Below are 15,203 nucleotides of genomic sequence, written 5' to 3'. Positions count from 1 at the left end.
GTTCACCAGATGTCCATAACCATCTCCTGACAGCGCGGGCTGTTACCCAAAAGACACACAACTCCAGAGCTGGAAGTCCATGAAATTAGTCAACCATCACATCCAAAGTGCAGATCACAATTTGAGCTACAGTGCCTCTTCGCTCCCTCCCCCTACAGATCCTACTTACTTTGAGAATATTTGTCTGGATTCAAAAAAATACATTTATAGAGATCACATTTCATATAACGAATGCTATTTTAGGTAGATCAAAGCGTTTTCATTGATAAACCTAAGTCAAAACAATCTTCCTAGCTGAAAACTGTTCACCGCATGCAAATCAGTAGGTGAATAATTTCAATGCATCCAAAATAAGCATTTCCTGGGTAGCCACCTCACAAGTCTCCTTGCACAGAAGCTAACACAGTTATGGCAGCAATGAGTTTTCCTGTAAGTGCATACTGGCTATCAGATTCAAACATACGCTGTGTTAGATGCTGTCATGGATGAAGGATATTGAAGTTTCAACATTATACAGAAGAAAAGTTCTGAAAGACCGGGTAGCAATCAGCTGCTTCTTACTGAACCGTATATTACAATGGCAGCTAGTGGTTAATGGCAGAAAGGAGCATTACGTTCAGAAAATCAGGGACAAAGAGACACTGTGATGCAAGTCACCTTTGATTACAAAGCGTATCCCTGCTCTCCACACAGAGCACACACGGACTTCTAGCACTGAGGGCTCGAGGTGCTCAGTGGAGCTTTTGCAGGACTGATGCGCACCCACATTTGTGCGTGTGGGCATTCAGAGCTTAGGATAAGTGAATGCCACACATGCTGAAATCATTATTAGGATTTGCAAAGCATTATGTTTCAGTCTGGCAGTTACGTACTAAAAGGAATTAGGCCAACTGAAGAGTTTAGATTAAAAGGTTGAATAATCCAGGTTAAAAAGAGAAAGCAAAACAAAGCTAGTAAGCTAGAAAGCTGTTTGCCACAGGAAGAGGAAGCTAGAGAAGTGAAAGCGTCAATGAGTGCAGAAAGGTTAAATTCATGCACTGAGACATGATCTACAGCTTATAAGATGAAAGAACAGCAGACAAGTTTCCTCAGAGAAATACGAATCATAGAAGGAATGCTGAAGACTGTCCAGGTCCAGCTCCCTGCTGTAGCAGAGCTGCCATATCCTCCCGCTCCGGCTGCCCAGGGCCCATCCAACCTGGCCCTGGGTTGCAGTGCCCACAGCTCTCTGGGCAGCCTGTGCCAGCACCTCACTAAGGCCCTAATGTACTGGCAATCTGTCACAGTGTTAGAGATGACCAGGCTGTGCTGAACTGGGCCTCCAAAAGGAGCACTGCGTGAAGTATACCTGCTAAATACAAGGTGGTGCAACTTGTACACCTCTGCCATCTGTACAAGTGAAGCTCCTACGTGTCCATTTGGATGCACACACAGTGAAGCAAACCTTTTTAAAATCTGTACACAACCGCAACATCTTTTAAAAGATAAATGTAGGCTAAGAGATTAGGAAACATTTGTTTTTTACACCTCCCCGAATGACCGACGCGGTACAAGATGGGTAGTGCTTTTCATTCACAAGTTTGCCTGTTCACTTTCTTCCAATAAATGCTATCTGCTGCCAGTAACTTACTTGCAGGGGGGGAAAAGTGACTCCCAAACCAAGTGTAAAAGAAAAGGCCACACCATAAGAAAAGTCCGTGTAATTTCTCACTTCTGGTAAGGTAATCAGCCTGAAGCAAGCAATCTACCTTCTGGACTGCACAGAGCAAACTATGCAACAGAATCTATCGCTGAGGACCAACTATGGAAAGACTGTGCTAAGGAGTCGGTTCTCCCTACCTTCAGAATAGGAACTGGCACCTATCTCCTATTTCAGCAGTTACAAATGTAAGTAATTGTCTGGACTATATAAAAAGCATAGAATAAAAAGATTTTTGCTCTAACTTGTTTCTCTGCCACATCTTGGAAGCGAACTAATAGAAGGCCTTAAGTCAAAGGGAGACGAGGTGTATGATTTTAATAAACATTTTTTTCTCATTAAAATCTTGATATAGTTTAAATATACCATACAGAGGAAAAGAGCTACTTATACACATTTCAAGTCAATGACCACAGCATAAATCAAACTAGATTCCCTCTCCACTTCTGCCATCAGAATGCCTTGTGTGTATATATGGTGAGCTACTATGAGTTATCTGCATCATTTTTGACTAGCTATACATTACAGGACTTTAAAAAGTTTAAGCTATATACAGAAATATATATACATATAACATATATTTATATGTTATACATACACATACACTTATATACATATACACACAATACATATATATATATATATACACACACAGTACTTTACATTTATATATGGCCTTTTATCCAAGGACCTCAAATACTTTTCAATGCATCAAAGTCTCACAAAGCTTTGTGAGGGAGGGAGCTTCTGTTTTACAGACTGTAGAACTGAGGCCTATTCTAGACAGGTTCCTGTTGTTCGCTTTTGTTTATTCCTGCTTTCTACTTAGGTCACAACATTCTCATTAGAGGTATTCTTGGTAATGAAATAATTACACTGGTTCGAAACCCAGGCAGAAGACACAATGTCTTGTAGTTAAGAGAGTACCTCTCTAACTATATTCCTTAGTATATGAGAACAGTCATGCCAGTACAGATTTTCTCTATGCTGATCCTTAAATTCAGACTCGTGTAGCTATACCGGCTTTCTTCTTTTTAACAAAATTATCAGCATTGTGGAATCAGATCTGATTTTGAGCTTAAGGTACGCTGGAGATTGCAAAAGAAAATCCAGGACAGACTCCAATCCCCACACACTGAAACCGTTCTTTCCTAGAATGAGTGATTTAGGAAGTATCAGTAGACACAGAAATAATTCCACATCCATGTATTGATTCATCTGCAGACTAGCTACATAAGCCTGAAACAGCCAGTTTTAGATAGTAAGATTTTCAGCATCAGTTGACTGTAACTTTAGCAACTGGTGATTGTGACTTCTGATCTCAACCACCTTCCACACCTGCAGGTACTAGATCATGAAAACTGGAAAAAAAACCACCACCAAAATAACCAGTTGTAGTCAATAGGCACCTTCTGGCCACCCTCAACCACCTGACACAAAGAAAAACCTAGTGGAACTGCAGCAGAATCCAAGTCCACTCAGATTTTAATGAAACATCAATTGACTCTCCCCAGCAAAACAAAAACTTACTAACAGACTGGTGGCATTGAAAAAGCAGGAAAGAGCCCTTAAGCTTCCATTCTTCAGCCCGCTAAGCCTTCAGATATCTTTGACATAGGAAAAAAAAGCAGCTCTTGCCTTTAGTTATCACTCCAAATCTCCAAATCTCACATGCATTGGGAAGACCGAGACCTAGGTTGTGTTCAATGACTGCCCTCCCCCAAAGCAACCACTTGAAAAGTGAAAATACAGCAGAACCCACTACAACACCATATGAAAACTTTATTCTAAACTAATAACCTTGAGATTTTTCAGAACAAGCCACCTTCCCTTCAAACCAGTACTGTCAGAAGAAGGGGTTGCCTGGCCCACTGGATTCAAGATTCTCTGCTAACTGTAAAATGTGGGTCGAATATCTTCTGTAGGTTAATTTTTCAGCTACAAAATTCAGATTTTGATGAACGACTGTGCTTGGTGCATGCTGTCAGCTACAATGGCAATGGCTAAATAAATAAAAACAATATATTGTTTCCTCAGTATGACTTGGTATTTCGTCTGTAATTTCTTTATTAAAAAACTGTAACAAGATACTTAAAAAAAGGCTAGATACAAAAGAAGTGAAGCTGCTCACGAACATTAAAGTTTTCCAAAAAGTATCTTCGATAATCATGATCTTATAAACATTTTACAGTTACCAGAAAGTGCCCAGGCTGAGTTTACATAGTTAGATAATGTAGTACAAGTGTTGGGTTAGGACTGGTAGTGGAACAACCTCCTGACTGCCTGTTCACTGAAACGGGGATACAAAATGTTGATTGTGAACTATGAAATACTGTGCATTGGCCTCAGCATATGTACAAAAAAAAAACCACCCCAAACCCAAAACACTGAAGGTACAGATTACATGCAAAATATTAGTGGTGGCACCCGATGTGCCAGAGTTCAATGCAGCTAGAACAAAAAAATGCAATGAAAGTGGTTTCATAAGTGAATGATCACAACTCTGGGATCTGAGCTGTCAGGAACTTTTTTCTTTTTTACAAGTTCAATATACATGGTACACAACCGCAGCCAACCACAAATTAAACACCATAAAAAAAAAAAGTTAAAATAAACCACAGAACATACTTAATTTTTTATTTCGAAATTCCCTACTCCCTCTATACAAGAACCTTTGCTGAAACACTTTCCACAAAGGCAGCAGTGAATTTTCAGAACATTTTACATATTTTCCCTCAGCAAAAAGATAAATCACAGTGTAAATTATATTGTTCTGCTGTCATCTTTGGCTGGGGTTAGTCCAAGGAGTTATTGACTAGCAAACCGGTGCAATCAGATATTGCCAGTGCTCCTTAGGCCTTTACATTACAAATTTAGTACAGGAATGTTTGCATTTAAATCTTTAAAGTACCACCAGGGGTATGACAGCATTAGCTTTCATAAACTTTTATAGACAAATGGAAAAATCTACAAAACTTAGCTAGTAATATTACACAGCAATACACACTTTTTATACTCTACACAAAACCAAAATTCTTGGTCTTAATGGCGAGTAACAACTTCTGTTTCAAAATCTGCTTAGAGGAATAGAGAGGGACATAAAGGCGAGAAATGCAAGTGTTTGCTGTAGGAAGGTGTTGGTCATCTGGTGGTCTTATTGTGATTGATGGCATGGGCTGGAATCCTTCCTCGCTGGCCGGCAATGATGGACTTGAGGTCCAGAAGTAAACCTGATAAAAAGAAGACAGCATTGAAAATTGCATTGGGCAAGGTTACAATTCACACTGCATACAAATGACCGTTGTGGCATGGGTTAAAAAAGAACTGCACAGGATAGTCGCAGTAAAGTTCCATCACAGTACAATCCCTTTGGTATGCTGACTCAACTCAGTGGTCATGCTATAGGATTCTGTAATAGCTTCCTTCATTTCCTTTCCTATGCTGCTCATTATGTTATACACTTCAGCTAAAACTAATAAGTAGCGTCCAAGACGATCCTGCATCAACAAATCCTCTGTAAACATGACGCCCCCAGCTCCATTTGGGAAGATTTTAACTGTCAACAATATGAAACTCAAAAAACCCTCTCGCATCAAAAATGGCTCCCAAGCCAGTTCATCATCAGTTGATACAGCACTTGTACAGACAGAAAGCAACAATGGAGAACACTGGGATTATAGGCTCAAGGGTGAAATACTGACTTGTAGAGCAGAGTCACTACCAAAGTGTAATTAAAGATATTCCTTAACAATCATGCTCCAGACTTTCCACTTTTCAGATCAGTCCTTGTTTCCTGTTAGCAAATCGTAAAGGAAAGATAGTACCTTAGGTAGTAAGTTAAATGCAAGTAGTTTTAAGAAGCGAATGGATACAATGTACAGGCAAGTTTTCCAAAGTGAAACAGAATCTTTTTCTTTCATGCTTCTCATCAGCTATTCTGAAAGGGCTTTGAGAAAAAGGAGATGATATCATTACTGACATCTTACAGACAGGACACATGCATTGCCCTCAGGATACACAGAAGTTAAGAGAGCGACTAATCCAGGGAAAGACATCAATCAATCTCAAGAAATGTAATATACCAGCCCACAAAACAGTTGACTAACGACAGTAACTTAGCTTAAGAACTACTTTGCAAAGACTGTGAGCATGCTTCCACAGAACAGATTTGTAAATAAAGGCAAGGAAATACCACATTTACTTCCAGTTGCAAGGTCTAGGATTCACACCTAATGTTTCCAGAACTCAAAGTTTAACCAATTCTTACTACTACAGTCTTCCACCTTACTGTGAGTATACAAAAGACTACGCAGGTATACACACTGAACAGTCGTGATACAAAAGTAATCCCAGCTGTTCTGCAGATTTCCACTGAGAATGAACAACTTACCAGATCTTGTCTTTCTGTCATACTCATCTTCTCAACTATGGACCAAAACCAACGCTTGAACTGCAAAAGCTTCTCAGCATTTTCTCCTATATGAGAAAAATCGATATTTGTTGTGCACTTAATATCATTCAGTTGGTGCACTGAACAATAAATATTAAGAGATTTGTTCTAAGTGTACTGCATGCAAGTCGGATCTCAGCCAGCCCCTGATACCAGAGACAGGACTTGTTTGAAAACTAATATACACACTTCTGAATATAAAGGCTAAGTCTGTCATACCTCAGTGTTTCATACCCTCCCAGCCAAGAAGTCCAGAATAAATAAATAAATAAATAAATAAATAAAGCTAAATACAGTTTAAAAGAATTATTTAAGACATTAGACTGCATCCATCACATTTATAGCTCTAATGCTAGGTCAGAACTTCCAGAAGGAAAAACACTACCAGTAACATAATTCTTCTATTTCATGCCAATAAACAGTGAAGCGGGAAAACGTGCCTATTTTTTCCCTTGACTGAAGGTAAATGCTTTAAAAGGTATGTAAAGAACACAGAAGTTTTATCGTCAATTTGAGTGACTGACAAATTTTCAGAGGTAGTTTCAGCTTAAAGCTGGTAACAACTTCATGCAGAACAGACAGTGTTATTCAAACAGAGTTGCAGAGGTAAGTTGCTTCATACCTGACTCATCATTGAAAGAGGTAAAGCTGATTAGCATTTGCACATTTACTTCACCACAGCCATTTACCAAAAGTCTGAAATCTTCCGCTGTCAAATCTTCTAATGAATTCTTTGGAAGTACATCCAGAAGACCCTTCCTCATTGCCTTAAGTTAAAACCACAAGATTCACATTAAAGCCATATCATTTACTGACAAGTTCCATGTCCAATTCCCTACCAATCTGAAATACGTTACACTCTTGGCTGTTCTTTTCTGTCAAAGCTTTACGATCTGAAATGTCAAACAAAGAACTGCAGCAAGTTAAGCAGCAGAGCAGTACAAGTACATGACTGCAAAAGAAAACGGTAATGGTTTGAGCCAGTACTGCACCAACTACAGGAGCAGAAGCAAATTAGACTCTGTTACTGAAAATAACAGACATTTTACTGTCCTATACTGAAAAAGAGCTTCAAAACTCGATGTTTTTAATATAGCTTTACAGTCAATAGGTTTTTTGCTACACCAGTAAAAAAGAACAAACAGTTGTGTTTCCTAACAGACTCTTGCTTTTAAAGCAAGAATACAATCACGTCACAAGTTCAAGGTGATTTATATACATTTCTGCCTGCAAGGCTAAACAAATCAAAGCTGATGAAGATTACTAGCACAAAGTAGCTGCTAAACCCAAAGCAAGAATTCCAAGAGGCCACTTAAGCCCAAGGAGTAATATATAATTCCTTTTAAATGTGATCTGTTTATCTTTCATCAAGTTACAAAAAAAGTCGGTCATTCTTCACAGTACTGCGTAACTAGGGGTGCAACTACAACAAAAAAAAGATTCTTTTGAGCCAAGCTGTCACACCTCAAAAAGAACCTGATTAGCAATACCATAATGAGGAGAGAGGGGGGAAAAAAGCCCACCACACTCTACCAAGAACTTACGTGCAGAGGCTGTTCTGCCACTACCAGCATTCGGTGTTCTGCGTATTTCCGGACATATTCATAAACATTCTGAGGAGTGACTGGTATATTTACACCATTGGAAATAAGTTCAACCTATTGTAAATTATCAAAGATCATTGGAGGAAAGAAAGACAAAATGAGAGTGTTACAACAGCCATGTATGTTGAACCATGATCTATAGTTTGACATTTCTCCAAACTGAAATAAAATGTATTACCGGTACCGTTACTACTACACGGCCACTTTACAGATCTCTAGCACTGATTATGCTCTCTAGGCTTCATGGTAGGCTCTACCTACACCACCTTCAAGAAAAGACAGACAAAACCAACCAAACCAAACCAACCACACTTCAATGTTAAAAGAGAATCCTGCATTTGAATCTAGAAAAAGGTAGAAGATCAACTTTGAAACCTTACAAGAGCCTACATTATGTGTACAAGACAACACGTGTAAGTTACAAAATCCTGAAATGACAGTGGAACAGCTTTTTGTCCTTACCTGCCCTCCACCCTCCTCCTTGCACAGGTCTATTGCAAATGCTAAATCCATTGCTGCAAACACTGCGTCAGCATCTGTACTTTGGGAAGCAAGTATAAGTTGCCGAAGGCTTTCATACATAACCGGATCAAAAAAAGCAAAGTCATGCCAGTTCACCTATTGAAAAACAAAACAAACACATACCTTTTGTTAAAGAATATACTAAAAATGAAGTGACACGTGACTAATCACTAGCATACAACAGTGCACATGTAACAACCCAAAATAACTCATGTAACAAAGGACACAAACACTTCAAAATAACAGCAGTCAAGCTCCTGTTTTCACCATGCTGTTGAAGATGCTTAAGAATTCAAGTGCATGAGCAGAACATACAGACTTGTGAAGCCTTTCCTGCTATTATGGGCATAGAGCTTATAAAGAAATTCAATAGTCTGAGGATTTTTTCTTGTTTATTTGTTTTCCGAGAGGTGTGAGGGGACTTTGTTTATAACAGATTCTCTACATATCACTTGGATCAGTACAGATTTGATGGTGACTGACTGAAGTTGGAAACAATTTGCATCAGTGCTCCAAAACACTGGAAGACTATTCTTTACCTAAGTACGTAATGCTGTTATGCATTTAATGACTGATGTATACTGCAGCTTCCACAAATTAGTATACCACCACCTATTTTTTGCTGTTTCTTGCTTTGTGCATTATCAGGATGGAAGGAAAAGTAATCCACTATTCACTAACAAAAACATCCTTGGATGTATTGAATATTTACCGAAGGAATATATATTCAAAAAGAAAACCCTCAGGGGCAACCTTTCTTGGAAGGAACTGTGGAGATGACCTATCTTCTTGTCACTATTTGTTAAGATCATACATACACATTACATGATCAGAATTGTTTTCTGTTACAAAAGACCAACATTAACAAATTTTGGTTTAATTTTATGCATCAGAAAGAACTTACAAAGCTCTTGACTTATGAATGAAACATGCAGGATTAAGTGGTGGTTTTTTTTTGAAGTTGGGTGAGGAGGGGAGCAGGAGGGAAAGGCATTTTTGCCAAATTTTAGATTACAATTTATCTAAATTATTTTACCCCTGCACTTAAGACAAAGCTGTAATTATAATCCAATTCAATTAGTACTGTCAGGTTGGAAAATGCTTTTGGGTAAGATGCGACTTTGCTGCCTAATATAGTCCAACAGTACTTCAAGTCATCAGTCTCAGGACTAACTCAAAGGCTAACCTATTGCAAATCCTTCCCTCTTAGTCAAATACCTGACTACAAGTAGACCTACTCATTTCACAATCTACAATAAAATAACTTCTTCAGTTCAAGTTAACACATACTTACAGTTCCAGGACCAACTCTGCAAATCAGTGCACATTAGGAAGAAAAAGCAGTTAAAGATAAATGTCTACACGAATAAATCAAACTCAAATTTCTATTATCAACTTACCTTTCTGCCAAGAAGAACTTTGATTACATGTCTATTCAATGTGATAGGACACAGCTCATTCTGCAACAGGCACAGTCCTAAGATTCTGAAAATAAACATGATTTTTCTTTTAGTATGACACAAATTACACTGGGGATTTTTTAGATTAAAAAATTTAAAACAAGAATTAAGCTTTCCAGTCCTATTGATCCACACAGGAAAACTGCGGACACTGTATTTTCTGCAGTATAAAACCTTCAGATTGTCAAAAAAGACAAATTATAACACAGAGAGAAATCTGCAGGTGTGTAAGCTCTCCACTGTTCAACACCCACAGCAAGATACTGAGCAAATAAAATATCAATGAAGTTCCTGCAGCTTGCATCAATGGCATTCTTCCTCGGTACTTTGAATACTCATCTTTTACAATTCTTTCAGACAAGTAAGTTAATCACATACCTGCCAATATTTCTGAAACAATTCAGCCTTGCTTCTGTGTTTTTACCAGGTCTTGGTGTATAAAAGCCTCGTTTTCCAGGTTGGTAGAAAAGTGGTGCATTATCATCCCCATCATCCGTATCATCTAATTCCATATCTACTACACTGCGGCTGGAACCATGTCGCTTTCTATTCTCCTGTTTTGAAAGTCAGAATAGTAGTTCACAAATGTACTTCTAGCTACCAAGCCACTTCAGCAAGCTCCTGCAACCAGACTCAAAGATTACATTTCCTAGTGGTAATGTTTTACTTAATCTTTTCAAAGGCATAAACAAATAGGGAAAAAAAAATCTTTTTTATCTAAGTAAAGATATGTTCTTGATAACTCCACAAGATAACTAGGTAGAACTTTGTCCTGCATGATGAGGGAAGGCTCCAGCCAGTTTCTTAAGTTAACTGATAACTGGATCTCCCCCCAATTTTCTATTTACGCATCAGTATGTTACCTGCACTTTATCTGAAGAGTCTAGCAATCCAAGATCCAATATACTGTCAGCACCATTCTCCCTTGACAAGGAAAAAAAACAAAGGCAGATGATGATTTAATTTCACAATAAGAAATATTCTGAAATCAGACAGATTTAATTAAACCAAAGTCAACAAGTCGCTTATCTAAAGAGAAAAGTCTAGAACAAAGCAATAAGTGGATGTATCAGTTAAATTCAGCACCGTACAAAGCACTTTGACCACAAAAACAGATTTCATCTCTTACAGAACCCTCAATACTTTACCTGCCATGCGCAATAATGAGTTCCATTGCTTCATCAACTCTTGCTCTAAGAGAATCTTCACTAGCTAGTAACAGAAGCAGCTGAGCAGGGGACAATTCCAACAACATCCCTGTGATCTTACTTGCAAATGCCTGGAAATACAGAATGACACGTCACTACTCTTTGCCAGTTCTCTCATTTTCATATACTGTTTTATGAAAGTTTAAGGACTTAAAATACAGAACGCGTTACAAGATACCTCACAGGCTACATGACAAATTACAGAAACAAAACCTGAAGAATATCCTTAAGAATACAAAAGCAGGCATAAACATTCAACTATACTAAGTTAATAATTGAGTAGGAAATTAATTTGTCAATTAAAAGATGCAGGAATACTTGACATATCATTTAATGTACTAGCTAAGACATACTGGCTGCATTGCTTGCACTCGAGGGTAGAGCCTTTCTCCGAGCGCTTGTCTGTGTGCTGGAAGCGGATCAGGATCATCACTAGGATTTCCTTCTGATGCTGGTCTAAAAGGCCTTGTGTCAATGGAAAGTTGTCTTCTAAAGTCCCTTAAAAGAAGTAAGAGCAGTTAGTACTAATTTCAGAGGAAATAAAAATACTCTGGAGCTTTTTTGTTTAACTCCTATTTTTGCCCTCCCCCACACACAGATTCCAAATAGCGTTAGATTTCACACCAGGAGTATTTCTCATAGCTATACGGAGTGGATGATTCAGAATCGGAGAACCAAAATGAAGCAGATACGTTGATACTACCAGTTCTTCAGGTGAAGCAGTCAAGTGTGTCACCAATGACAATACTGTTTCCAAACCACCTCACAATTCCATGCTAGTACACAAGTCTATTATTATTCTTTTAGTAGAGAGATTTATGGCATATTGTTAAGACCATCTATCAACACTAATATCAACTTCATAATTTTTTAAGAAGTATATGTGTTGATTTCTTTACATTTAATATAATTTGGTCTTGAAAGTGAAAAAGACATTTGAGCAAGTATCTTTCTGAATATAACCCAGGCAGTTATTCGCTTTGACAAATCAGCTCCAACAAAGTACAAATGTAGCACTTACCTATCCCTGTCTCTACGAGATCCAGCTCTTAAGCCGCTGCTTCTCCGCATTTCTCTCTCACGCTCCCTCTCCCGATCTCTCTCCCCCCTGTTCCGCAATCTCTGCATCAGACCTTAAGGAGAAGGAAAAAAATCCATCACCTTCACTATCTTTATATTTCTCTCTCTACCTTCAGTTTCAGCAAAAGGACACAGTTTTGGAAGACAGTTTGAAAGACTCTAATGAGAGAAGCAGCTCACTTCGTGCAGTGATTCACGTTCAGCCAAGCTTAAGAAAGGAACCTGAAGTGTTTGTACCAACTTACAAATGCAAAAATATTTGAAAAGTTTATGCACAGTTTCAAAAAAATAAATAAATAAATAAAACATTTACAAATATTCATGACAAGGCAGACGCAGCAGTCACATTTACTGTATGTACTAAAATACTGACATAAAATCTTGATCATCTATTAGACAGAATGATGCCCAAAAATACTAAGAACTTCTAAAGTGGACTCATTTCCTCATTTCCAGAAAAATATCAACTTCTTGTTTCTGAAAACAAACAAACAAAAAACCATTTTCCTGCCTCAGAGAACAAACATACACAGTTTTCATAGTCCCTATGCTGACTGAACAGCAAGAAATCTCTAACGCAAGCAGCAGGTATTTTAACATATAAAAAGCATCCAGCGCTTTCCTGACTATTATCTGTAAATTAACTGTAGCATTTCACTTACTTGTATGGGTACCCTTGTTGGCATTCTGAATACAGTCCAGATTTGGCAGTTTCTCATTTGACAGAAAAGCCTGTGCAATGGCAGTATAAAAGCTCCGTGCTACACCGCTGCCTTCTCCTGGCTCATCTTTAAAAGTAACTTTTACTCTGTGGACTGCCATTGGAGTGGTGGCACATCTGCGACCAAAATGATTGTTGAGCTGCCTCATGGTCTGCTGAATTAGAAGATCTCTGTCTCGATCAACCTAGTAAAAAAAAAAAAAACAAAAATGTTTTCCTCTTCTTTATCAATCACCATATTGAGAGAATGTCAGCTTCACAACGAAGTGCCTGGACACTTCTGCACAGATTCAAATAACACCTAATAGGTAGTGAAAAATTACACCATAATCACAACACAGCTCATACAGTAAGGTTTAAGATAACTGCTTGTAGATTCTGAAACACAGATTCTTCTATTAAGTCAGTGCAATGTCTTACGGAACACTTCTAATGAGACAAATTTGGAAGAAAAACTAACATGTTTTACCTCCAACGTTAAATCCCTGGATTGCTGGTTTCTAAGTTTTTCCATCTCCCTGCGGAACTTTGATTCCTTCACTTCAAAGCCACCGAGTTCAGTCAGGATCTCCAAATAAAAAAATTAAACCAAAATCAGCATAAGAGAAGTTCATGGTTAACTGGAAAAGTAATTGTTCTCATACTAAAAAATACATACCGATCCAGGCTCTGCTCCAACATCTTCCATGAATACTCTACCAAACAACTCTAAAGAAAGGCGCCAACGTCCCAGTAACATGTCATGAGATATAACCATGCCCATGAAGCTACACTGCGGTCTGGTAAAAGAAGGTTAAAAAACAAAATTAAATTTCAGATACATTTGGTTTACTTCTATTTTTACTTAACCTCTTGCCTCCACGTTCTTGATTTCTGACAGACTGGACTATTGCCCAGCTACACTCCAGAGGAACATGTAGAGCTCAGATGACTATGGTTAGTTACTTGATTACAAGCTAAGCAAGATGTGAGTTAAAATATTCTATGGAACACTGACAGATAAAACCAATACACTTTAAATAATAAAACCTGTTATCTACAGTAAAGTAATCTGATATAAATCCTCTTGAGAAGTCTTTCCACATACCATACAGTGTTAACCAATACAACATGGTTTAATATATATGGAATTCTATATACTAAGCCCAGTCTTAAAATACCCTACAGTGTGGCCAGTTAAAAATGGTTTTTGTCTACTGTGCTAATTAGTTACCATGTACTAGCTTATGAAGGAGCTAATACCTCAATATGCATTTGGAATAAACAAAGAAGTAAAAGTACTTGGAAGCAATTGCAATGGAGGAAAAAAGCCTTCAAAATAAAGTGAATGTCTCACAGGTTTTGATATTTTCCTCCTTGGTAAAATGCTGACATAATGGGGTCTTTCCTCCTCCACTCCAGCAAACAAGTTGTCAGCTCAATTTACTTAGATTAGACATAGTCTCCAGTCTGAGAAGTTTCAGTAATTTAGCTAAGTTAATTTTTCCAATTCAGAATTATTCTCAAGATGTGCTCATAGGAAGCATACTATCTCACACTTTCTGCCTCAGGTGAAACAAAGACAAAACAAACTTTCTGTATGTCACTCCATTTATGTAAAGCTGCATTACAGTTGTCTTTTTTAAACAGCAAGAGCAGACTGAACATTTATACTGAAGTGCTAATTGTAAACCTTCAGATTTTCAAGAAGTTAATGCTTTTCAGTTCTATGTTATAACCTCCAAACTTGCAAACGTAACTCCTTGTTCCTACAGCTGTGCTTGAGAATCCTCTATTGAGACTCAGGACTTTGTGTATCGTTGTACCAGCTGCAAATTTTAGCACTGATTTTAGCAGTTCTAGGTTTTAAATATTCACAAATACTTAAGTATGTAATTTTTATGAAGCCAGTCAAATGAACTTTAATTTCATAGAAAGTAATCAAGCTGGATGTCTACTTTCCATGATAACTTAATGGATACTTACTTTAATCCTTCCAATCTTTATAAAGCCTTTATTAAATTATCTGTCTCCTACAGTACATGTTGATTTAAACAGAGAAGTTAAATTTATGCTAGCTAACAGTGGCTGAAATAGAACACTACCACAGCTGAAATTCAAATCCTGCTTCAAAAAGATAAATGACTCCAAAAGCAAGCAACTCCATTGCTACTTGGAATTCACTCTTCTGGGGCTGCCTTCAACTGAAGACTCTGTTTAAAAAATAAGCACTAATTCGAAGGGAAGACTGTTCAGTCTCTAACTGCATAAAATGCAGTCAGTATCTCAAGACACAGATGGGAAGCTGTCAATTCCCATTTTTCACATGGCTTGCTAATAAGTCATACTATGTATGCAAAAGAAAGTCAGATAGTAAAGGATTTTTTGTAGTTTGCACAGGCTTCCAGACTGTTCAGCTGTTCATTTAAAAGCTACTGAATACAAACAACACATTCAAACTCAATAAAACTACCCATTTT

General features: G+C 37.8%; 1 protein-coding gene across 4 annotated transcripts in view; it reads right to left on the bottom strand.

Annotated features, from left to right (window-relative positions):
* Positions 1-4,322: 4,322 nt before the first annotated feature.
* The window catches only part of UBR5 (ubiquitin protein ligase E3 component n-recognin 5), a 74,823-nt gene continuing 63,942 nt past the window's right edge, over positions 4,323-15,203 (bottom strand). For all 4 annotated transcript variants that reach the window (XM_072327354.1, XM_072327356.1, XM_072327355.1 and 1 more), the window contains 14 exons: positions 13,403-13,523; positions 13,214-13,312; positions 12,686-12,929; positions 11,965-12,076; positions 11,297-11,441; positions 10,884-11,014; positions 10,599-10,659; positions 10,114-10,289; positions 9,676-9,760; positions 8,216-8,371; positions 7,694-7,807; positions 6,772-6,916; positions 6,090-6,175; positions 4,323-4,929 (listed from right to left, as the gene is read on the bottom strand). In XM_072327354.1, the coding sequence (XP_072183455.1) occupies positions 4,717-4,929; positions 6,090-6,175; positions 6,772-6,916; positions 7,694-7,807; positions 8,216-8,371; positions 9,676-9,760; positions 10,114-10,289; positions 10,599-10,659; positions 10,884-11,014; positions 11,297-11,441; positions 11,965-12,076; positions 12,686-12,929; positions 13,214-13,312; positions 13,403-13,523 (1,888 nt within the window). In that variant the 3' untranslated portion in view covers positions 4,323-4,716. The remainder of the gene's footprint in view (positions 4,930-6,089; positions 6,176-6,771; positions 6,917-7,693; positions 7,808-8,215; positions 8,372-9,675; positions 9,761-10,113; positions 10,290-10,598; positions 10,660-10,883; positions 11,015-11,296; positions 11,442-11,964; positions 12,077-12,685; positions 12,930-13,213; positions 13,313-13,402; positions 13,524-15,203) is intronic.

Source organism: Excalfactoria chinensis, chromosome 2 (assembly GCF_039878825.1).
Source record: "Excalfactoria chinensis isolate bCotChi1 chromosome 2, bCotChi1.hap2, whole genome shotgun sequence".
Lineage (NCBI taxonomy): Eukaryota > Metazoa > Chordata > Aves > Galliformes > Phasianidae > Excalfactoria > Excalfactoria chinensis.
Note: the sequence above shows the minus strand (reverse complement) of the source record. Positions and strands in the feature narration are given on the sequence as shown.